General features: G+C 37.6%; 1 protein-coding gene across 3 annotated transcripts in view; it reads right to left on the bottom strand.

Moving 5' to 3' along the window:
- The window catches only part of RYR2 (ryanodine receptor 2), a 731,966-nt gene that overhangs the window by 129,335 nt on the left and 577,286 nt on the right, over window positions 1-25,345 (bottom strand). For all 3 annotated transcript variants that reach the window (XM_078077755.1, XM_078077754.1, XM_078077753.1), the window contains 6 exons: window positions 25,107-25,171; window positions 22,580-22,701; window positions 16,396-16,445; window positions 6,330-6,390; window positions 4,872-5,110; window positions 3,107-3,188 (listed from right to left, as the gene is read on the bottom strand). In XM_078077755.1, the coding sequence (XP_077933881.1) occupies window positions 3,107-3,188; window positions 4,872-5,110; window positions 6,330-6,390; window positions 16,396-16,445; window positions 22,580-22,701; window positions 25,107-25,171 (619 nt within the window). The remainder of the gene's footprint in view (window positions 1-3,106; window positions 3,189-4,871; window positions 5,111-6,329; window positions 6,391-16,395; window positions 16,446-22,579; window positions 22,702-25,106; window positions 25,172-25,345) is intronic.

Raw genomic sequence — 25,345 nt, 5'->3', positions numbered from 1 at the left:
AACAGAATAGAGATTCTAGAAATATGATCTAGCAAATATATTACCTCAGAATATGATGAAGCTTTTATTTTAAATCAGCAGATAAAAGAAATATTTGATAAATCACTACTTGGGGAGGGAGTTAGGGGGACAAGTGAAATAGGTAATGAGGATTAAGAGGCACAAACTTCTAGATATAAAATAAGTCACAGAGGGGCACCTGGGTGGCTTGGTCGGTTAAGCATCCAACTCTTAATTTTGGCTCAGGTCATGATCTCAGGATTGTGGGATTGAGTCCCAGGTAGGGATTCACGCTCAGTGGGGAGTCTGCTTGAGGATTCTCTCCCTCTGCCCCTAACTGCCCCCAACTTGTTGCGCTCACTCTCTCTAAAATAAATAAATCTTTAAAAAGAATAAAATAAAATACGTCACAGAGATGAAAAGTGCAGCATATGGAATACAGTCAATAATACTACAATAATGTTGCATGGTGATACATGTCACTACATTTATGGCAGTGAACACAGAGTAATGTACAGAAAAGCCCAATCACTATGCTGTACACCTGAAACTAATGTGACATTGTATGCCAACCACATTTCAATTAAAAATCAGTACTTTCCATGTGGTGGATGATTTTAAACATTTAATATGAATTCTACGTAACACTAAAGAGAAATATGAAATTCAGATTCATTTCTAGTAAGTTCCCTTCTTACTCCAGAGAGGATCACTTCACTTCACTCTCCTCGAACTTCTTACATTTCCTTTCTCAACCATCACTTGGCTGAGGCACACTTCATAGAGAAAACGGAAGCCATCTGACACAGACTGATCTATACCTGATTTATCTACTACCTGCTTTCTGTTGAATGGAGGAAAGCTCTGAGCTTAAAAAATCATGTTCTCAAACATACAGTCTTGAGTACCCCATGTCATTCTCTTTATTGTGTGCTTATTCACACACAATAACCTGGCAGTATTACATTTTCCACTTTATTTGTTGTGGGTTTGTTTTGTTTTTTTTTCTGTTTCCCCATTAGGTATAAGCTCTTTGAGAACAGGCATCCACCTTGCTTACTGCTGTATCACAGAACCTGGCATTTATATTTATTGAATGAGCAATGGATTAAAAAGCTAAATTTAAACTGAAAGAATGAAAAACCTAAGAGAATAAATATTTGAATTTCTAGCTGTTATGAGTACGGTATAACCTGTCTAAAAATATTAAACTAAGGGGGAATAAAAACCCATGAAATAATTGACAGGTCAAATAAAAATCAAAATTCCCATGTCATAAAACATTATCTGTACATAGATTTATACATAATCACTACAAAGTTACGAAAACACTAAAAGTCACAAAGATGGTAGAAATAATAGGCAAGAGGGTAATAGTTTTAATAAAATTCATTAATCACCAACACATTAAGAGAAAAATGTACAACAGATATAAAAGGCAATTCAAAAAATAAAGAAATAAAAATGGCAAAGAAAACACACACACAAAAAATGGCTAGGAACCAGGAACTAGGGAAATGCATTTGAAAAGAAAAATCGAATCCCATTTTTAACTACTATATTTTTAAATAGAAAAAAGAATAATAATCAGAAATGAGGAAAATGTGAGGAAATAAGGATCCTCTTGTAAAACTTGACAATGTCAACTGAAACAATTTTCTGAAAAGACAGTGAGATGTGTATCATAATATATATATGAGATACACATCTCACTTTATATATATATATATAAAGAGACATAATATATGTCTCTTTAACCTACATTTCTAAATTCTAAGAATACAGCTAAAATAAATAAAAATAAATATATGCAGAAAACTGTGAACATAGATTTAGCATTTACAGAAATGAAAAAACAGCCTACACATAAAAAATAAAGTAACATTTCTATAAATTATAAAACTTCCTTAGTATAAAATATTTTGAAGCCATAAAAATCATATGAAAATAGAGATTAACTGAAAATGTAGATAAGGGGTGCCTGGGTGGCGCAGTCAGTTAAGCGTCCAACTCGATTTCAGCTCAGGTCACTGTCTCAGGTTCATGGGATTAAGCCCTGCATCAGGCTCCACACTCAGCATGGAATCTGCTTAAGATTCTCTCCCCTTCTCCCTATGCCTCTCCCCCCGCCCCTCAAGCGCTCTTTCTCTCCAAAATAAATAAATCTATCCAAAAAAAAAAAAAAAAATGCAGGTAAAAAATACGCCGCGTGAATCCAATTATCCTTTTACATTGATTTACTGTCCTATCTCTATCCACTTGCCACCCTATTTTAATTATTGATACTTTATAAGTTTTAATATTTGGTAGGCCAATGAGTATCCTTCCATTACTTTTTTCATCTCAAAATTTTATTGGCTAGTCTCATGAGTTATTCTTTCAAATGAAATTCCAAATTATTTTGTCAAGTTCAATAAAAAGCAAATTTCCACTTCAAATTTTATTGTAATTAACTATAGATTAATTTGGGGAGAATTTACAGCTTTTCAGTATTATTCCATCAGAATATCCTTTCATTTATTTATCAGTCTTCTCTCTGAAGGTCATTTTCTTTAGCCTTTTAAAAAAACTGCCCTCAAAAAAAAAAAAATTAAAAAAATTAAAAAACTGCCCTCTTTTTCTCTTCTCTTTTTCACAGAAATCTTATACTGTCATTTCCAGTGACCCCTTATTTTAAATGCAGTAGGGAGTCTTTATCTTGACCTGTCCATATCACCTGATAATCTCCTCCTCTTGAACGTAAGAACATGCAAAAATAAAGCTCATCCTAATAACTGCCATTATGCTTATTTTCCTTTACAGATATATAATGAGAAACTGTTCCAGCAAATTCCTTCATAAAACTCATAAACACTCTCTTTAATCTTTACATTAAATATGATCTTTACCATTACTGCTTTACCTTTTTTTCTACATAATTTAATTGACTCTTATTATATCAATTCAAATTTAACTTAAAGATTGTTCAATTACTCCCAAGGAATTCAATATGTTAATCTGGTTGTTTAGTTTATAACTAAGGAAAAACTGATAAAGCAAAGACTTGAAATAAATAGTTATAACACTTGAAACAGCTATTAGTACAGTTAAACTTTTAAAATCTTACCTTTCCACATAAATACTTTTGCTGGTTCCCAAAGCATATAAGCTAGTCAGAATTCTGTAACATGACACCTGTACATCTTCCACTAAGGAAAAACAGAAACAACAACAAAAACACTTTTTATTTATATGTTGTCCTAAGAAAGTTTAGGCTGAAACCAAAATTCCATACTGAGGGCATACTAATACTTTTACATTTAAAAAGAAGAAAAATTAGAACAAATAGGTAAAATGAAATATAAAAACTATTTCTCAAATATAATTCTTTTCTTTAAGGAGCTGAAATGTACTATAATTTATTTAGAACATTCTCAGGAGCATTTTTTTTTTTTTTTATAGTTTTTCTCTAGATAGAAGAAAAAAGGATTTCTTCCAGAATACAATTAAGCACAAGACTATCTGGGAGGACAGATTTTTGTCTCCTGTTCTGAAGGTACATAAAGACTGGGTCTTTTATTTTAACACCTAAGTGAACAGTAATGACAATGCTGGAGGAGGCAGTGAGTTAATTTCTGACCTGACATTCAAGGCATAAGTAAGTCAATCCTATAGTGAAGCCAGAAAATAAAATAAAATAAAACCTTATAGATGATCTATGATCCAATAAGACACGTTTAAGAGGCAAAAAAAAAAAAAAATCTAAGAACCCTGGATTTCTAATTCTAATTCTTCTACCATTTCCTGGAGAATCTACCATGATAGGAATGGAGAAATCATTCTCCAAAAAGATTACATCCAGACCTGTTTCCATGTCTACACTACACTGTAAGCAATGTTCCTACAATGGTTCAAGGAGATGTTTGGCGAGTAGCGGTTGTGTTACCCACTGAGTGATGCAGTGGTTTTCACCCAGAGCGCTGCTTCACTTGGGAGACCTACACGGTTGAGGGTGTGAGAGCTGTGTCTGCAGTCAAGACCCACTTGACTGTTTAACAGGGACATACATCTCCTTTCATGTTCATATCAGCAGGAAACTGGGACAGGTCTGATATTATTTGTATTTCCACACTGGGTTGAGCAATCTGTGGATTTTTTTTTTTTAAAGATTTTATTTATTTATTTGACAGAGAGAGACACAGCGAGAGAGGGAACACAAGCAGGGGGAGTGGGAGAGGGAGAAGCAGGCTCTCCGCTGAGCCCCGATGCGGGGCTCCATCCCAGGACCCTGGGATCATGACCTGAGCCGAAGGCAGACGCTTAACGACTGAGCCACCCAGGTGCCCCAAGTGGATATTTTTAATAATTATGGGATTCCAGGCAAAACCAGCTGATTAAATCCCCCATGAAAATAGACTGAAACCTATAAACAAAAAATATGTGAGCCACCCTAGTAGACCCATGATTTAGACACAGACTTTGTCTCTGCAGTCTCATATTTGTTGGTTACACAGCTTGTACAAACAATCAGCACTGACTCAGATATAATTCAAAAACATTTAACGTTGCATGTCCCATGCTCAAACTGCACAGGAAAAATTCCATGGAAAGAGAGAACACAGAAATAGTAAAATTTGGGGAACCCGCACTTCAACAAGATGGCAGTGAGTGCCCACAGCCACCACCTTACTGGTCCCTTCTGTGAAGCCATGTGACTCAGGGATCTATCTCTTTAAGAATGGTTTCTGTAACTCAAATGTCAACCTAATGTTGTGGGGGAATAAAAAAAGCGCAGTTTAACGAGTAGGCAGTGTTTGAGCAACCAGATGGAGCTTTTATAATTTCTCATTGTACTATTAGATAATGAAACTCTAAGTAACAGATTCACATACATATTAGATCTTCTCCGAACTGATGCTGGCCAATATGCTCAAATAATGATGATAGCATCGGCAACAGAGCCACTGTGGTGTAATTGATAATCTGAGTGACACCTCTGGGCTGGTTTCGGGTGTGGGTGAACTGGCCCTGCTTGAGATTCTCCATGGTCTTCTCCAGATCCTCCGCGGCGTTGTCCAGGAAAGCTCGGAGCGCGCTTTTAACACTCTCTAGGCCAGTCTTCATTACGGTCCTAGGAAGGAAAGAAGGGAGAACATACACCTTGCAAAAGGAGCAAGTGGGAATACAAATAAAACATGCTTCTACTCTCCATTTATCCATTACAGCCACTCAGTCAACTAAATCTTTTTAATTCACTCCCAATTCACTCCCACTTGAACTTACAAGCAGTATCACTCTGTAAATGCATCACCTTTCCTAAATGCCTTCAGGGTCAACTGACTTAGGACCCCGATCAAAAGGCGGTGCTAATGCTTTCTATTTTCTACCAGTATTTTCAAATTTTGAGAGTGTTTGTTTTATACTCTGACAAAACACAGCTTTTGAGCCAGTTGAGTTAATCCCAAATCCAACACAACCAGAATGTTTCCTGAGGCACTGTATGGGAAAGAAACATTTAATCCCAGCTCAACCCAGTCATCAAATGATATGGATGTTTTGTGCTTTAAGTGTAGCAATCAGCTAAATGAGCCTCCAAAGGCTGAACTTTGTACAGAAGTGACCCTCTAATGCCACCAAGTCTAGTTAGGAAATGAAGGTGTATAATAGCATCTATTTTTTTTTCATTTATTATATAAAACACCTCTCATAAAATTTTAAACGTGAAAATAAATAAAAAGCATCATGGCATATTCTCTATAGGAGACATTTAGGAACTTTTATTTAGATTTATCCTGGATAATAAATGAAATACATGTATGGCTTAAAGGCTGAATCAACTCTGTGAGATACACTGATATTGTATTTAGGCAACCTATTGGATTTCCAGTCATGTTGCCAGGAGGGCAGTACACACACTTGGGAATTGGTCTACTTCCACACTTACTATGCAATCTTTAGCTTCACTTTACTCATCTGTAAAATAAGAATAAAACCCTGTTCCTATAAAGCTAAATGGTATCACAAATGCAGAGCACAATGGTACCACACCCAGAAGCTACTAAGACTTCTCAAGTTGGAGCTTACCATTTCTACTTCACGTGATACATTCCCAATTCAACCCTCCATTACATTCCTAGCTGCTACAGAAATTACTTGAAGTGTGAATTAACAATTTATACAAGATCATAAAAATAATAAAATGCCATTATATCCATCATTTACAAAATATTTTTTCACCCACACTTAAGTCTTTATTACAATTCCAAAGAATGAAATCAAGAGACAAGGTGAGTCTTCATATTCTTGTGTAGCATTCCTACAGTCATGTAGACAAAAATGTATTCACTTACCTGGCATCCAAAGTCTGACCCAAAATATGAAGGCAGTTGACAATTGATGTGGCATCATTTCCTAAAGAGGAAAAAGAAGGCTGTGTAAATTGCCCTGAGGATTTCTCACTCTTCTTTTCTAGTAAGATTTTTGTACCAAAAATTAGTCAATGGTACAATTCTATAATAACGCGATTAAAACGATTTTCTGATAATCAAGTTTGAAATCATGCGGTTTTTCTGCTCAAAAGTGGTTATGCAAATGTAAGGAGAAAAGCAATAAAGCATGTCTCATCAAATAGCTGACATACTCGAGAAGCATTCAAAGCGTTGTGCCAGGCTGAGGTGTTTTAACTGAATTCTTCAAATATATTCGCCTCCCCATACTGGCTCATCTTCTTTCTAAGTCATATTGTGTGTCAACTTTTAAAGTGAACTCATATGTTTATGAAAGGAGGTGGGCTAAAAGTCTAATAAATTTAACTCCCTTTTAATTACCCCAGTGTCTCTACTTTCTTATTCCATCCAACTGCATTAAGATGAACTAATGTGCCTGAATGTTTTTGGTCTTTGTTAAAAAAGAACTACCAAACTGTCCTGTAAATAAGCATCAGTGGCTGAAGAAGTTAAATCCTCTTCTTATGAGATGATTGAAATGGGGATGACTTCTCTTGAAAGTCAGATGAAATTCACCCATTTTGATTGGCATGTTTTATCAGAAAGTACAGAAATATGAATTATACAATTACTATGTCCATTCTACTCTGTGATAAAGATACATGTGAGCAAATAAACAAAATGATGAATCCAAAGTTACAAAGTAATTTGACCACTCACAATATAGTCTGTTAGTGTTACTTCCTCATTTTATACTTTCCTATTTATAATATATAAAGTCATTTCCTGGGCCCAGAGATTAATGACTCCTATTTGAATGTAAGTTTTTGTAACTTTTGAGTATGTTATACTCTTTGTGAAAAAAAAAAAAAAGATTCTAAAATGAATTAAATACACATGAAAATTAACAACTACCTTGGAACCTAGATAAGCCAGTTTAGTGATACGATACAAATAAGAAAAAAAAAAATAAGGTATTCATTGCTAGACTCTGAGTTCTTAAATAAAATGTTCCATTTTTCTTGTGCTTTGATTCTCAGAATTTCTGGTAATAATGAAGACAAAATCAGCAGAAAGGCAGAATTTGTTACGTCCTTGTCTACTGATTAGCGGCAGTCTTAGAGCTTCCACTGTGGTCCGTAGAGGTATTACTCATTTAATGATTCATTCACTCAATCAATACTTGTCAAATACCAGGCATTCTCAAAGTCCCAGTAATAAGTAAAAGAGAGTTCTCATGGTACTTGCATTTTAATGGGGGACACAGGGAATAAAATTTTAAGAAAAAAATCAATATGAAACAAAATAAAAGGCTACACCAAAATAAGTATTTTATATTTGTAGATTATATTGATTGTATATAATTAAATAATTTAGAGTATATGTCATATAATTAATATATATATCAGGGGATAGGGATTAGAGCAACTGGACAGAGTAATAGGGTGAGTGGTCACCAAGCCCTTTCTAAGAAGGTGGCATCTGAGCAAAGATTTGAATGAAGGAATGAATCATGCACAGATCTGGGAGAAGGCACCCAGGCAGAGGGACCAGCATGTGCAAAGGGTCTGAGGCAGAAAATGGGGCTGGTGTTCCAGGCAAGGAAGTGGAGGTGGCTAATGCATGATCAAGATTCAGGGGAAAGAAGGACCCTATGAGGTAGAGAGGAAGGGAGTGGCCAGGTTCTAGAGCCTTGCAACCAGCGCAAGAACTTTGATTTTTTTTTTTTTTCCAAGTGCAATAGGGAGACATTCTTAAGGTTTTGAACAGGATGGGATCTGATTTATATTTTAAAAGGATTAATTCACCATGTGCAAAACTCTGGAAGGGCAAAAGTGAAGTCGGTTAGGAATCTACTAGAGTCGTCTAGAATCAGAGGATTGATGACAGTGAATTTGGATTAGGATATCCGCAGTGAAGAATTTATTTTAAAGATATGCTTATGGCCTGAACGCGAGATGAGATGGGAAGGAGTTAAAGATAACCCCAAGACTGTTTGGGTGAGCACTTGGTATGAGCAACTGGGTGAATGGTGGTAAGATTTCCTGATGTGGAAAGAGCGCAAGAAAGGAGCCAAAGGAGAGAGAAGAGGAGGGGCAGCGTGGGGCCGGGGGAGGTAGCATGCTCTGCTTTGGACAGGTTGAGTACGATGGGCCTGTTGATCTCAGGTAGAGAGGCAGAATAGGCAGTTGGTACACAAATCTGGGATGCAGGGAACAGATGTGACCTGGAGCTATACATTTGGGCACCATAAGCATACAGATACTTTCAAAAATTGTGGGCCTGAATGAAATAAGCCAGCATGTGCATAAATACAGAAGAAAAAGGGTCTCAGGGCCTCCAATGTTTGGAAGTGGGAAAGATAAGGAGAATGCAGCACAGAAAAGGAGAAAGATAAAGGCCCAGGAGGAAGATGGGATACACAGCAACGTGCAACTATTATTTAAATAGCGCCAAGTCAGAGAGGCTGGCCCCTCACTCTCATCCTAAAACTCAACAGTTCTTTTCCCCTTTCCCTTACAGTCTGCTGGCTCCTTGTACAGATGACCTTGTTTGTACTTTGTCCTAAGCCTGACCATGCCCTTTTCCAAAGGAGCGGTTGGGGTATTTTAAACCTCCGTTCATAAGAACTCGTGAGGTGGGACTTTTGTTCCCTGCTGTAGGCCAGCCCCTAGGACAGTGTCTGTCTGGCCCCTAGGACAGTGTCTGGCCCTAGGACAGTGTCTGGCCTACAGCAGGCATTCAGCTGAATCTTGTGGGCTGTGAAGAGGAGGAAACCGTACCACTGGCCAGAAAAGTTCTGTGAGTCAGATTAAAATGCATATGGTGAACGTGAAATTTCTGTGATTGTAAAGTCACAAGCCATAAAGCCCCGTGAAGCAGGGTGCTCCGTAGGAGACGCAGGAGAACTCTGAACGGCAACATCTCCGCGTGAAAAGCGGTGGAGAAAGGATCCTAACAGATCGAGGAAAGTATTAATTGAATCTTCAACATTTTGTGGTGTAGACCAAGCAAAAGCATCTGTTCTATCAGCATAGGTAAAAGCCTAACTAATGGTTAGTCTTGAAGAGATTAAAGCTTGTAGTAGGAGTTTTAAATAAAATAAGAATTGCCCACATCCTGCCCTTCTTCAGGCTCTCCAGATCACCATCACCAGAAATGTCAATCACGCTATCAGTAAAAACAGGAAAGACAAGTGAACGTGTAGTACGATGGTAAAATTTTAAAGTGATGATTGTATTTTCAAATATTTAACTACATGTAATTGCTTCACTACCCAGACTAGAATAAAAACCAGAAGTTTGATACTTTTCAACTCACGCTCTTTTAAGGTCCAAATTATTTCCTTTGGCTTCAAACATACCTGCATCACCTCTAAACACCTAGGGAAACCCCTGTGGATTGCATATTTGTCTTTAAGATTGTGTGTTTGCATCAGTGTGTAAGCATAAAAGGTACATAATTAAAATCATAACTTATACCCGAGTCTAACAGTGACAGACAGCAAGCGTCCAGTTTTTAAAATCATTGTACCAACTCTCATACAATACTATAACTCTCTAAATAAAAATAACGAAGTTAAAGATGTTAGAGTCAAAATATTCTTTTTGTATTTTATTCCCAAATTGTTTTGTGGTTTTTAATATATGGTTCTGTAACTCAGGAGCTTTTAGTGTTACCCACAATGTGACATATGATGTCCTGCTTCTGTTTTGCCATCTGATGTATGGAGTATGATCAGAATGGACTTTCCCTCCACTGAGAAAGCAGTAACAACCATTCTAAGTTTCGTTCTTCTACCTCACTTTTCTTGCATGGCAATATCTCCCTGCATTCTCTCCTTTGAAGAAATGATTAATCTTGGCAGAATCCTCATTAATAATGTGGAATAAAATTATGCTAGAGATACAAACTTCTCTCAAATTAGGAGGGGATAGAGAGAAACTGAAAAGTGCCAATGACTTTATTCCTTCTGAAATCTGCAATCCTGAACAGAATAAAATTACTGAAACTTTAACTTGGTGAGAAGTTTCAGTTAAACTGAAAATATATTTTACGTAATTACATATTCTATTCATTTACTCCAAAATCAGGACATTCTCTCATAGAAATATGTACAGGGCAAAGAAACATCTGTATTGCTCTAATACTGCTTTCTGATACGATTCTCATGATAGGTTTTTAACTCTGGTATTTCTGACCTAATGTATCTCTCTATAAGAAATAGGTTATTTTTTATATAACATATAAAACAAGTTAAATCCAGGAAATTCTTGTCTTTGCCACGTATAGGGTCATCAAACCACAGAATTGTTATGTTAGGGAAAGACCTTAATGGTCCTCAAGTGATGACAACAATAATCAGCAAAAGTAGCAGGCTGTGCATAACTGAACCATTAGATACCCAGCATAACGACAGGTTCAGTTCTTAGATATGCACAGTCCTCAGAGACTCTGAGTACTTTAAGTAATTTTCCTTTCATTCTGTGTCCTAGGAAACAAAAGTAAGCACGAACTGAACCTTCTTAAGGATAATACGTACATGGACTAATTTTCTAATATCTCCTGAAATGAGATAGCAGTCCTCATTTTAAACACCTCAATGGGTTTTGGGAGCGGGCAGATAACAGATGGACCAACAAAACTTAACCCACTAATTTTTTAATCAGGGAGAGATACCAACTGATAGAATCCACTATATTAATAACTTTACTCTTGAAACTCTTCTAAATATAACATTAAGATTTAGGCAGCAGTTTAAATCAGGCATCCCCACCTGGAGGGAGAAAACCCAACATTTTAACAAGAACTACTGCTTCATTTAAATACATGACAATCCTTATCTTGTTCAATAGCCCTGTGGCTCATATTGGAGTGGAGTTAATGATGTGCCACGTAGGGCTCTAGGGTCACTGAGGTCAAACCAGGAGAAATTTTGGAGTGCTATGCTCATCATGTTACTGAGTGCTTGCTCGAGTCCAGGCCTTCCTAGAAGTCCCTCGGCCAAATCTGGAAACTCTCCAGTAACTCTGGACAATTTGCGCTCTCGCTAATACGTTAAAAATTCACCAGAAAATGGGAAAGTAGAAAAGACCTCCAAATGACAACTGTTTGGTGCGAGCCTTCTCAAGTCATTCCTGTAGCTGAAAGGATCACTGTTGGTTGGGTTTAATGATCATGTTTGAAGAGTCATTACTTAAACGTTACTTCCTGTTCAGTGTAAGTGCCCTAAGTGTTTTCTCGTACAGCTTAAGGAATAAAAAAAATAAATAAATAAAAATGTGATTCTTATAAATTGTGGGATAACTGGGTACTACATTTTTCTTAATAATCTCATAAGGAAAAAAAAAGTAAAATTTCAGTTATTCATGAATGTAAGAAAGTTTAAAATCAAGAGCTCTTACTGCATCGTTCTTAGTGTCTACTCTTCTCTATCAGACTGTAGGCTTCCTGAAGGCAGGACCTAGTTCGTTCACTCATTCAATCATCAGATATTGATAAATACGTACTATGTGCCAGACCTCAGATACAACAATAAGCCCTCAGTGAGCAGAGAGGTTTGTGCGAGTGAGAGATGTGAATCTGGTGACATCATCACTGAGATGAAGGAAAGGTACTGGGAGCTGTGAGAATGTTGTAATAGGAGGGGGAGGGAGTAAAATCAGGGAGATTGGGGAAGGTTCTCCTGACAGAGTAAGTAATATTTAGGTTGAAGTCTGAAGGATGAGTGGTTTACTCCATTATGGGTGTAGAGGACCAGAGAGGTGACTGCTACGTCTGGAGACCCCATTCCAGTCAGGAATTATAGCATGTGCAAAGACCCTGCACAGAAAGGAATACAACACTTTGAAGAAGCAGAAAGAGGGCCACTTAGGTGGAACTGTCGAGAGCGAGAAAGTGCCAGGAAATGATGGAGTGGTACACTGGGGACACTCTGTGAAATACTGTTGTGGCCAGGTTCAGAATTTTTATTTTCAAGCAAAGGGAAGCCACTGAATACGCAGGAGTGTGACAGGAGAGACTGGGTTTGGGAAGACTGAACTGCTGTGGAGCATGGTTTGGAAGAGCAAGAGGGGATTCAGACAGAATGGCCACTTTGCTCGTGGAGGAGGACAGGTGACAGATGCCTGGATTGGCCTGGTTGCAGTGCACAGGTGTAGAAATCTTCATTTTCCTATCCCCACAGCCTGAAAGCGTGCCTCCCACACAGCTGAACACAGTCAGTGTTTATTGAATGAATGCGTCAAATGAATGTCATTAAGGCATTAGATTTATTTTCACATATAAAAATAGAGCCCTTAAGAAGCCCTGATAGGCATACACCTGTGGTACCATCTCGGTCCCTGCTGGAGGCTTAGTTACGGATTCTGCTTCCTCTAAAACTGACTGAAAGGCTTAAACGGGCTGTAATAGGAGGGCTTATGTATTTTCTAACTGCCTTGACATTAGTAATCAGAATTTCTACTTAGCAGAAGTGGGATAAAATAATGGGATTAAAAGCAATATTCCATTAATCAATAATGGGTCCTTGAAAATGGCCAATGGGATCCTTACTACTTCTCAGCTTGCCTGGGTCTTATCCACGCCCTAACCAATTTTCTAAAATACTAGAGTGCACCAACTTACAATCACTGACAAGCATTCCAGAGTTCAAACAGAAAGCCTATATATATATTATGAAGACACTAATTTATTATTTTTTTCCATAAAGCACTTTAGTGGATACACCAGAACTACTGTTCTCTGGGGAAAAGGGCTTGTTTCCCTTTTTAAAAAACTTACCTTTTTCAAATATAAAATGAAATGGTTTAAACACCTCAAAAAGAATATATGAAGCATAAAAACATGACTGATCTCTTTAATTCTTAGTGTGCCTCAATGTATAGAACATATCTTAAAGTAGGTAAAAGACATACACAAAGAGAAGTCAAAATTGGGGGAATCTTCAATATATCAGGTAAGTTTCAACTACAGATAAGGTCTGGAGGTACAATGACAACCTGGTAGCCAGCTTGGAATAAATTTAGTCCATTACTCATCAAACCCTGATCTCACCACAAGTATTTTGTCTGTTGGTTTACATTAATGTTCCCCCTTGTGTCTCCAATCTCACCTTCCTGGTATGTTGAAGGCTAATGTGTATCTTTCTACATCTTTATCTTTGCTCATTGTTCATAAGACACAAAGCCCAAGTATTTCTTTGCTAACCTCCATTTCAAACTATCTTAATTTACCCTTAGCTTAAGTCATAGAAAGTTTTTTGAACTAAGTCAGTACAGGAAAAACATTTTGATCATCAGTTTATTCATTTATTCCATCAGAATATGGAAAATGGTATCATGTAAAAGAAGGGAGAAAGAAAAAAAATAAGAGATTAATAGGACTATAAAGGGCCACTGTATATATATATCATATATATCATTAGGTCTCTCTCTTTAGGGAAAGCCACAATAGCAGAACTGACACATCAAAAATAAATACCTGGCATACCACTTCCATTGAACTCTGGAAATGGGAAGATTATAGAGCCTTCATTGTACAGGTACTTTAAATAGCCAAGTCCCCTAGTCTGGTTCATTTGTAGTTTGATTTATCTAAATAAAAACTGTGCAAATAAGACTAGGAATCCCTTAGATTTGAAAGCTGGACAGTTAAAGTTTCCACAGCACTTGAGCATTCATTACCCTACATTAGATCAGCTATGTGTAACTGATCTCTAAGATCAGGAGTCATTCGAACCTGCTTTAAAAATGAAAACAAAAACAAAAACAAAAACAAAAAGAAAAACAAGAGTTCAGAGAAGTCAAGTCCCTTATCTAAATCATTCAGCTGGTCTAGTTGCAAATACAGCACTTAAATCTAGGTTTAAATCTAGGTTTTCCGATTCGAAGCCCACTATTTTCCCGGGACATCCTATTAGTGTCTAAAGTCAGGTTATAACTGTCAAGTGTAGAGATGACATGGATAAGACTTAAAATTCCAATAACTTGACCAGTCTGTATTAGAAAATGTTTGACTAATGAAGGCCTCTTGAAGTTTATATTACTTTACAGGCAAATGCCAAAGCAAATTTGAAACAATGAAAACAAGAGAGGCTAGAATAATATAAAGAAGACACACAATACACTTTTGAGGCAAAGACATATAGTAGCTCTCCAGTAAATTCCTGTTAAAAATAAAAGTAATAGTATTTAAAGGCTAAGGGGTTTAAGATACAGTGCCTAAATGGGATATCAGCATCACACAGGGATGGAATGGATGTTAAAGTGGAGGTATGACAAGTCTTATTGTGCATTTATCTTCAATTACTGGACCCTTAAAAAAAACAGGAGATTAAAGAATAGGCAAAATTAACCCACGGTAATGGAGGTCTACATATAATTTCTTTGCAGAAGATAATAAATTGGGAAATGGCACAAGGGAGGCTTCTGGGATGCTGGAAATGTTCTATGTCTTGATCCATATATATACGTAAAATTTCAACAAACTATATCATTAAGCTATCTTCAAGATTTGTGTACTTTGTTCTATATGTGGAATACCTCAAAAAAATTTTTAAAGAAAATTATAGTGAAATATAACATAGAAAACCAAGAATTTACAATATGCAAGAAGTTAGAAATAGCACACAAGAAAGTATTATTATGCTCATTAGTAAGAATGCAAACACTGCACTTGAGAAAAGGGGTCCCCGTCAGAATGATATATAATAAGACTAACGGAGGACACTTGAATCCACTGTTATTACGAGAAAGTTGAGGAGTGTATAATTCTGTCTTCACAATGTTCACAGAAATTTTTCTATGTTGAAGAGAAGTCAAACAAAGGTCAGTAAACTAGAAATTATCTTGAAGATCATCTGCACATTGATTTGGGATAACTGAAACATTAATGCAAAAACTCAGGCAATTTAAATGAAATAGAACCTTCAATTACTAAATTTAAGAGCACCAAATATTGGATCTAATAAAATTAGAAACCAAACAGAGGTTTAAGGAATTATATCCAGAAACTATCATTTCTCAAAAAATAGACTGTTTTAAAGGACTTAAAAGTAATGTGTGTGTGTGTGTGTGTGTGTGTGTGAGAGAGAGAAGATATATTCACACACATACCTATTCCTCCGATCATTCATTGTGGCTTTTAAAGAAATGACATAATCCTTAGCTCTTCCTGTAAATGGAATTGAACTTGCAGCATCTGTATCAATACACTCAATATTTTATGACCGATTTTACCCCAACACTGTCTCATCACCTAGCGCGCACAGGGCTGACGTTTGCTTTTGTGGTTTATAAAAGCAGAGACAGGAAATAAAAACACAAATTCTGCCAGTTTCTCTTGGGTCCTACAGCTCCACAGCAAGGAGGACCTGTGGAAAGTGTCCAAAAGCAGGTGCTCGGATGGGCGGACTTTAGTTACGTGAATACCCAGACACAAACAAAAATGGACTCGAAAAGTCCCTTTTGCCAAGTAAAGTCCTTGCCTCACTGTCTCTACTATGAAGCTCCAGTGTCTGGAATGCAGTCAACATGCAGATCTGTAGTCAAGAGCATTACAAAAAAAAAAAAAAAAAATTAAAATAAGTGCAGTTAAAATTTTTTGATTTATGACAGCTCATTCTGCAATCTACTGGAAATAGACAAATTCGAGGGCCCGGTTCTGCTTCACCCCTCTGAAATAAAATATGGCAGAAGCTGCCACTTGCATTCATTTTTCTCTTTCATAATAAAACCTTTTGATTTTCCCAAATGTGCTTTGGACCAGCATGAAAAAGTTAGTCTTCAATTTCACCACAGATAATGCTACTTACAAACGACCTCGAGGACCTTATCTTGGCCTATGACGACCATGCATGCAGCCATGCAAACATGCATTCATGCAACATAGCAGCACACAACACAGTGCAAAACTGGCAAAGAAAACCAAGTGATGGCCATGCCCGTATTCGTTTCAAGGGTCTCCTTACCAAATAGTGAAATCCTATGCCTGACAAGAACTCCAAGTTTGCAGAATAGGCTGAAGACAAAAGAAAAACAAAAGAGAAAGGGGGAAAAACGGGGAGGGAAGGTAGAAAAGACAGGGAGAAATTAAAATAAAATTAAAAAAAAGAAGAAAAAAAGAAAAATAAACAGCTGATATATGAGCAGGAAAAAGCAACATGATGTCACGCAGAAAGAATCAATTCTCTGAGCAGAATGTGGAGTAAAGGTATTAAAGAAAGAATCTCTGAGTGCATATCTTTAACAAACATGGTTAAAAAAGCACATATTATAAGTAAAGAAACCAAAAAAAACTTGAAAGCAAAGCTAATTAATATAAAAGCCATCTATATGAACTCCACAAAAATATAACTACTCAAATACCACAAGGAACACACTTAAATTTTATCTGCCCAAATGTAACCACTGGAATTCTAGAATATTTGTATTGTTGTCATGGACATTATTTAAAACCAGAAGTATGGCACATTGGGCATAAAAGGTTACTTGAAGTTTCAGTATGTTTATCATTTGAACTTTCCTTTTTTCCAACCGTGATCACATCCCTTACAAAGCATCCAGTGAATCTGAACACAGTGAAGGAGAGACAGAATTTGAACAACTGATAAACATTACAGATGGGATAACTTCAAGGGATCTCAATGCTAAGGCTTGAGTTGAGCTGGTTTCTTATCTCCTCTAGGTCTCTGTGTCGTCCCTGGGGATCAGTAGTGGGAGACTGCAAGGAAGGGTGGCCTGCATTCAGCATGATAGCGCTGGTATGCACTAACTCATACATCAGACCCCAGAACCCTGGGCAAGACTTGCTACTGACCTGGCTGGCCACCAGGCCACAGTCTAGTAAGCTCCTTAAAAGTATTTTGGGGAATACCCTTCACTCACTTCCCTGCTACACTCCCTTCTACCCACCCCTCAGGATTCAGCACGGGACAAGTCCACTCCAACAAGCCTTGGCTAATACCCAGGGCTCCTTCTCCCCTGCCAGTCCGAGCTGGAAGGGGAACTCTTTTGCAAATCTCTACCATGATACCTATCCTTCCGTATTCCAACTGATACTAGTGTCACATCTACCCACACTCTCCTGAGCTCTGGGGAGAGCACAGGATCTGCATAACCCGAGCTTACCAAACCTCTAGCCTTGACGATCCATTCATACAGTGCTACCCACACCCAGCTTGACTGTTCCAATGACGGAAACAGCTATATTCTGACTGTCCCATTCTGCCTTGCAAAGCTCTCCCATGAACAGCAGTGTGCAGATGTACACTCGTCAGAATATACACTATGCCATGGGAAAAAAAAAATGGAGTCGCGCTCATGGCAGGATGGGAGAAAGACAGGGAATCACATTGGTGATACTGACCTTCTTTACACGAAGTTTTGGCTACCATTTTTCATTTCAGTAACTATGCCAATAAGGTAAGAACGAAAATTAATTATATAGAGCATTGTATAGCTTTTCCAAGAGAACATTCATCGACAAATGTCTAAGTGAATTTGAGGTCTTGAGAAATCCCCTAGCAGTTCTAAAAGTTTTGGAAACAATGATCTGTTCAAGTAGATATTAGAATTTAAAATGAGACATCAGCCTCCTGAGCTGCATTATTATTCATCTTTGTGCTATACTGTAAGGAAAAAAAAGACAATAAACCTAAAGCAACTTTTTCCAGGTGCCCTCATCCACTGAGCCTTATGCATGCTAACTCAACAAAGGTCTGTCCCCATCTGAAGAGAGTGATGAGTTCTTAGAATTGTACATATTTTGGATCTCTACATGTATACCAACCTATTTTAAGTGATCTCTTTTACTGCTTACTGAGACTCTCTAGGATCAGCATGAAACATTTGGAGATAATGTTGAATTTAGGACACTAGGATCATGTTTTAACCCAATTCATCCAGACCTAGGACATTTTGCTGTGATGGAAAACAGAACTGCTCTGTATCCCATTCTGTTGGATATTGAATGTCTGAGAGTTTGTCTGAGAAAAATGACTTATTGTAGCAACTGCTTCTTAACTTTAGTTGTTCCTAATCAGTGGCCAATGTGCTACCAGAGAGAAATAAAGATATGTAGAAAACCAAGTCCACCCAAAGGACAAATTATATTTTTTTCCTCTCCTGTGCCATCCACTTTCAGAGTGTAGTTTCTATACCGACTCTAAGGTTTCATTACTGTAAGCTTTGGCCTATAGTTTTCTCCAAAAATATTTTCCATAACGTTGTTATCCCCTTTCTGTATATCCCATCATTACTAACATTCTTAAGAATTTATAATGCATCTACACTTCCTTAGCTTCGATGCCTTGCTTTGTCATTTTGCTTTTCACTTCACTGCTCTACTGAAAAGCAATACCTGCCCGTCAGCAAATCTAATAACACCTTTTCAACCTCCATCCTGAAGAGCTCTCTGCGGTATGTGGCATCATCGACTATTTCAATCTGGGAAAATCGGAATTCTGTTTTACAGCAATGCATTTCCCCTTTTTCTCTAATTAATCATTCTCAGTGTTCTTCAAGAACCCACTTCTGAAAACCCTTCAGATGGAATAATTCGCCAAGTTTTGGTATTCAGACCTTTTTGCTTCTCTCTCCACTCCCCCTTCATCTGATTTCAGAACTTGGAGCATCACAGGGGTACAATCTCTGAATATGTCATTTCTTGCTTTGGTCTCTCCACCAATACCAAACACTCATTTCCAACCTTTGGCTGGACATCTCCAGCCGAATGACCTGCTACTACTTACTTATATACTTCAATGATTCCCTAACCAAATTTAACATCTTCTTCTCAAAACCAGTTCTTCTGCCATTTCTTTTTGCTGTCACCACCAATATTGTTCCAACCACTCAGCATTGAAACTCCAGCGCCATGTTGACCTCCTTCTTCCTACCTTCCATAGGACTCATTGCCCTGCCCTGTGATTTTCTCTCATCCATGCTTCCCATAGCCAGCCCCACTCTGCATGTGTATCTTCTCTATATTCCCAGACCTTTATGTACGTTTTCATTACTCATCACAACTTATTAAGTGGTTAGCTCTACATGTAAGCAGGTACTGAGCTGCACTTTGAAGTACACTGGAGTTAGGAACTGCATTGTTTTATGTGCTTGTTCATCCTCAAACCCAGGACAGCACCTTGCACATGGCAGGCATTCAGAAATACGTGCTGAATGAATCAGTGGGTAGAACCACCTATTTGAGGAAGCAGTTCTATCTCGACAGCCTGCACTGCTGTCATGGCCTCCTAGCAAGCTGACTCGTCTCCATCCTGCTTTTGCTGCCAGACTGCCCTATATCTCAGTGGCTTCCTAGGGCTAATGAATTAAGTAAAAAAGACTAAGTGTAAACATTAAAAAGAAAAAAGGAAGAAGATGCCTTATTCTGGCAGTTAATGTCAATTACAGTATTCCATAAGGAGTCTACATAACCCACATTGCCCCTAAATTACTATGTTCTACACTCTCTATGCTATTATCTACATGTAGAAAATAGTCCCCCTTCTGAATCTATGACCTACATGTTCTTTAAGATCAATTGTGAATTATCATGGCTTTCCCTTATCTCTAGCCTGCCCATACCCATCCAGTGTGGCCTCACTTTACTTGGAATCCCACAGCACTGCATGGCTTTCTTCTAGAATTGTATTTCTACTCACATACCCAGCTATTGCCGGGTACACTCCCAGAGTGCAGAGGCCATACCTCACCCTTTTCCACACACATGATCATATAGTAAATGCTCAATACGTGATGTCTAGTGCGAGAAGTATCTAAACATCCAATGGAAACAACCTGTTCTTAAATGTGCAAGTTAACTTAGACCCACAGAACTATTGCTACACACAACTGTTAAATACAAATTAAAATGATCACTTCAGTGTTCAACCTGTGTATGAAGGCATGACTGCTTATCCATAGTAGCAGGGCCAGTATTTTTTGTTGCGTTTTATCCTTTTTTTTTTTTTTTTACCTATTTTATTCACTGAAGTAATATTTAACTGAAGTGGTAAGAAATCACACATTTATAAATCTCAGTGATACCATTTTAACATATCAAACAAAAATTTTAGTCGGTTTTTGTTAGTTTGATGGTGATTCGGGTTGTTTTAAAACACATCTTTATGATTATAAAAGTTTTTTCACTTTAAAAACTTTAAAAATATACAAAAGTAGTAAGAAAAAATATCTACTATACTACCCCCAATGAAAACAATTATTAAAATCAAGTTTCTTCCCTACCAGTATTTTTCTACATATACAAATATAGGTTTTTAAAAAATCTGGATGCATACTATTTAAATATATATTTTACTTTTTAAATAATCATTGTCCTAGGTTATTACATATTTGCATGCATAATTTTAGTGACTGGACAGCATTTTGCATGTGCCATAATTTATTATTACCTTAATTCATTTTTTCATTCCAAAATTTTTCTGAGGTTAAATTCTATCTACGTTTGGTGCACAGGTGCTGTGATGAAATTAAGCTACTCCTGTTAGTGTGTGTCTCAGTCCTGTATGTTGTTATTTTAGATGGATTTCTCTTTTGGAAATGGTAAAGGGAAAAGTAAAATTTGCCAACCCTCTTTCCAGGAGGTGAAGAAAAATTGAAGATGACATTATGGAAAACATTCTGGTGCAATGTTAATAAAAAGGGGGTACCTCAGGCCCCCAAACCACATTAACTGAGGCTGGCACAGAATAGCAATGCTCTTCTGATTTATTCTATGAGGGAGAGTCGGCAAAGGAAAATTAGTTACTTCTGAGGTCAGGGAACAGTTCTAAGAATGAAACGTAATCAAGATAAAACATGATACAGGAGAGGGGAAAGAACAGAGTTTGCATACTTGTATTTTTTCCTACATTCTCTGACTGCATTGTCTCTTAGTTTACGTAATTGAGTGACAGCTACATCAGCAACAACTCTGGGAACAAAGCTGCTGTTATAAAAGGCGGGGGTGGGGTGGAGTGTGAGGAGACTTTGCAGTTAGGGCTGCAGGGTGTTTAAAGGTAACTTGATGCCCTGGCATTTTCTAGCTGCTGAGACACTCCCAGTCCCCTGGGGATGGTGAGCCTGTGAAATGCAGAGGGAAGGGCCTCTCTCTCCTGGGGAAAGAGGAAAGAAGACCACGCCAAAGGGAGAAGGGGAAGGGGATTCACGTCTTGGAAAGTAGCCCCTCACTCCTCTTTTTCGGGTAACAAAGTTGGTGGAAACAAAGTATGCCACTGGATGGATTCTCTGTTTCCTTAACTATAATCGGTTTTACCAACTTCACAGGAAGATCATTATTTAAAGAAGTTTGGGGCCATTTTTAACCCTGTTGCAATCTTACATCACATGACATCACAGATCATTAAAGTCAAGTCCAAGGAAATCTTGTATTCTGCTTTGTGTAGGTTACTCACTTTTATATAAAATTTTTTTTTTCCAAACACAATCTAAAAGCTTGGTGTCAATTCCAGTGCGATTTGGTAATACAGAAATAGATTTGCTGAGTAGTCGAATCTCACGAGTACTAAATTTTGGCAGAATTCTGAAAAATCAGACTTGAAATACCCAGCAGAATCACAAATCAATCTACGAGGAATACTTAGGTTCAAACAGAAATGAGAAAGCGTGGCTAAGATGCCAGCTTGAGTAGTGTGAGGGGAAATCTTCAGAAAGTACATATTTGTAGGTCATTTTCTTCCACGATTGGTCATTATTTTCAAACAAACATCGGAAAAGATAATTTCTGTAAATGGGATTTTACACTCCAGAAAAATGCCTGTATTTTTCAAAATTTTGGCAAAAATAATAGATCCGGATAAATTTTAAAGGAAGTAATGTGAAAAGCACCATTTATCACAAATACTAATCCAGTGATGCCTCTACTTGTGGATTCTGTACTGGTTGCCTTATTCCTTCTATTCAGCATTTTATTTAGCAGCAAAATAGAAGAAAACTCAACATTTAGAACACATGTATTAACTTGCAGAGAGCATCCTCCTCACAGTGTTTGATTCCAAAGGGCCAGGGGTCGGGAAGCTGGGGGGGAAGGGGAGGGCCACTCTGCATGCTCCCATTTCAAGGTCCCCAGCAGCTCTTTCTCCAATGCAAATACACTTCACTCCACAACAGTCTTTATTTTATGTAGCTGTTTACCTAGTCACCATTTCCTTCTCCTTGTTTGATGCATGTCCTCCAGAACAGAGAGGTCTGCTTGCTGCAGATAAGAAGTATAAACGATGGTTTTTGAAATACTGATCAATTAAAGGAAGAACAACCTGAAAGAAAGGAAAAGAGAACAGATCTACACAGTGGGCTGAGGCCCTGGAGCAGCCAGAGTTCTATCCACACCCAGTAGGTCCCCCAATATCCGTAGCCATGCTAGTCGGCAGGATTTTAGAGCACACCTCTCTTAAATCTCACCCTATCTCCGGTCCCCGTGTGTGCGTGCATATGCACGTGTGCATACGTGAGACAGAACGTGATTATGGGGAACACACCAAATTTTCAACAGTTTGGAATTACTTTCAATATCTTTTCAAAATGAAATATTCTTAGTATTTTCATCTAATGTAGTTCAGTGCCCCATCGGTTCAAAAATAATCAACAACTACCATTTATGGAGTCTCTACTAAGTGTGAGGATTGCAACTGACATACTGTCATTTCATTTTTCCTAGCAACTTCTCTGTATGGCAAGTGTCATCACCCCTGTTTTATAGTTATTCAACTGAGGTGCAGAAAGTGACTTACTCAAAGTCACGTTGCCCACTTACCTACCTCCACAGTGTTCTTACCTGGCCTCTCTCCAGGCCCACTCGCCATTCCTGGATTCTAATGCTGCTGGTCTTTGGCAAATTCCCCCTCCTCACCCTGTATGCTCACACCACAAGGCTTTGCATATGCCATTCCCTATGCCTGAAATGCTCTTCCCACACCCCATAATCCATTCACTCCACTCCTGCAGACCTCAGCCCAGTGACACTCCCTCAGATAATCCTTCACTGACCTCCTCAACTAGATAAAACCTCCATATTCTCTGTTCTTATAGCATCATTTGCAAAAAACAAAAACAAAACAAAAAACTTTGATTTTGAATTAGTCTCTCTCCATAAGAGTCTATAAGGTATATACAATAGACATTTCTGGGTTGTTCCCATTATTGCCCTCTCCTAGCCTCTATGACCACTCTTTGCTCTGTTTTGTTTACTAACTGGATTACCAGCACGTAGGACTTTGTGGGACCTAGTAGATCAATACTGGTTAAAAAATAAATGAGAAAAGTAATAATAACTGGCATTACCGGTATTTAGACTCAAGTCTGTCTAACTACATTTTTTTCCTACAATGTCGTGTATATAGCATATTTATATAATAGCAAAATATAAATGTTTTGTAATCTTCCTAGAAAGTTGTGACATTGCTTGAACTTAGTGACTGGCACATAATAGCTACTCAATAAATATGTGAATGAATGAATCATAGAAGAAATTAAACCACATGAAGCATCTGCAAACAAAATCACTAGGGGTGCTGAGTACATAGTCAGGGCGAAACAAGAATGTATTTTAAATGTATGATTAGAGGCCATGAATACAGCATTTGTAATAATTGGCTATTAGGGGGATTACAATCCATAGATTGTATAGATTGTATACAGAATAGAATAACCAGCAATATGTAGCTCAAGACAAACTTGAGATGGTTGATACAGATTTTGAGCACTATATTGAGTGATAAGAAAAGACAAGAGAAATCTCCCTTACAGAAAGGGCACAGGGCTGAAAACATATAACAGAAGCCAAATATTAATCAATTGAAATAACGTGCCATTTTGCAAATGATCTACAGTAACCACCAAATGCAAGTACTTTGAAAGTAAACTGACAGAAAACATCAAGTCTTCCAGTTAACTGCAGCATACCATAAACAGGAAAACTTCCCAAGGGCATTCTGTGTCCATGAGAGTAATCCCCGGGATGTAGTCTAACAGCTGACAGAGACTAGGCACATAGTATATGCTGTGTAAGTGAATGAACCCAATGTGGAGAATCTGCAACACTCTGTCTCCTTCCCTTATTAGCTGAAAGAAAGCCATGAATGTGCCAGGCAAAAAGCAGATTATTGATAAATTCTTATTAAATGGAATGAATAATAGAAATGGATACAGTTGATATATAAACAGTTTATCCTCTCTGATCCTCAGCTTTCTCATCTGTAAAATGAGGAGGACAGAGGTCCCACAATAAAGATTATACAGTAAAGCTTCTTATAATGTAAAACTTTTAAATTTTATAATTTTAAATGAAAAATGCTTTTCCTCTTTATAAAAGAAATGCTCATAATTTTTTAAATCATAACCACCGTCGCATATTAAGAAGTAGATATTTTTCTTCTATGTCATTTGATAAAAGCCCCAAGAAGGGGAGCTTTGAATTAGGCTCCATATAGATGGAAGTGATTTGAGGATTATGGCAGGAAGAACAGGGAGTTAAAGCATGACCAAGTATCCTGGCAACAAATTTATCCCACATGATTCAAGCAGTTATTTCGGTGCCAGAGAATATTTACTTGCAGAATTCACATTTGTAGACCAGTACGCCCTGGAAAGAGGCAAAGACCTATAGAGTATATTTGGTAAACACACATACTGAAGCAAAACCAAAATGGGCTGTATACTGTACTTTAGCGAAGAACTTGATTTCCTGTTCGTAAGGGAAATGCTCTCCTTTGCTTCTGCTGCCACCATCTGTAGACAGGAAGAGTTGTTCAGGAACATGTCTGACTTCAAGCATTACAAGATATTCACCCACATTACAAGATATTCACCCAAAATGCAACAATTAGAACACACTGCTCTATGTGTTATCCCAGTAAACTGAACACAGAAAGGCATCCAAAATATCAAGGCTAACTTCATTCA

The sequence above is a fragment of the Halichoerus grypus genome, chromosome 7 (assembly GCF_964656455.1).
Source record: "Halichoerus grypus chromosome 7, mHalGry1.hap1.1, whole genome shotgun sequence".
Lineage (NCBI taxonomy): Eukaryota > Metazoa > Chordata > Mammalia > Carnivora > Phocidae > Halichoerus > Halichoerus grypus.
This window is presented reverse-complemented; position numbering and strand designations above follow the sequence as displayed.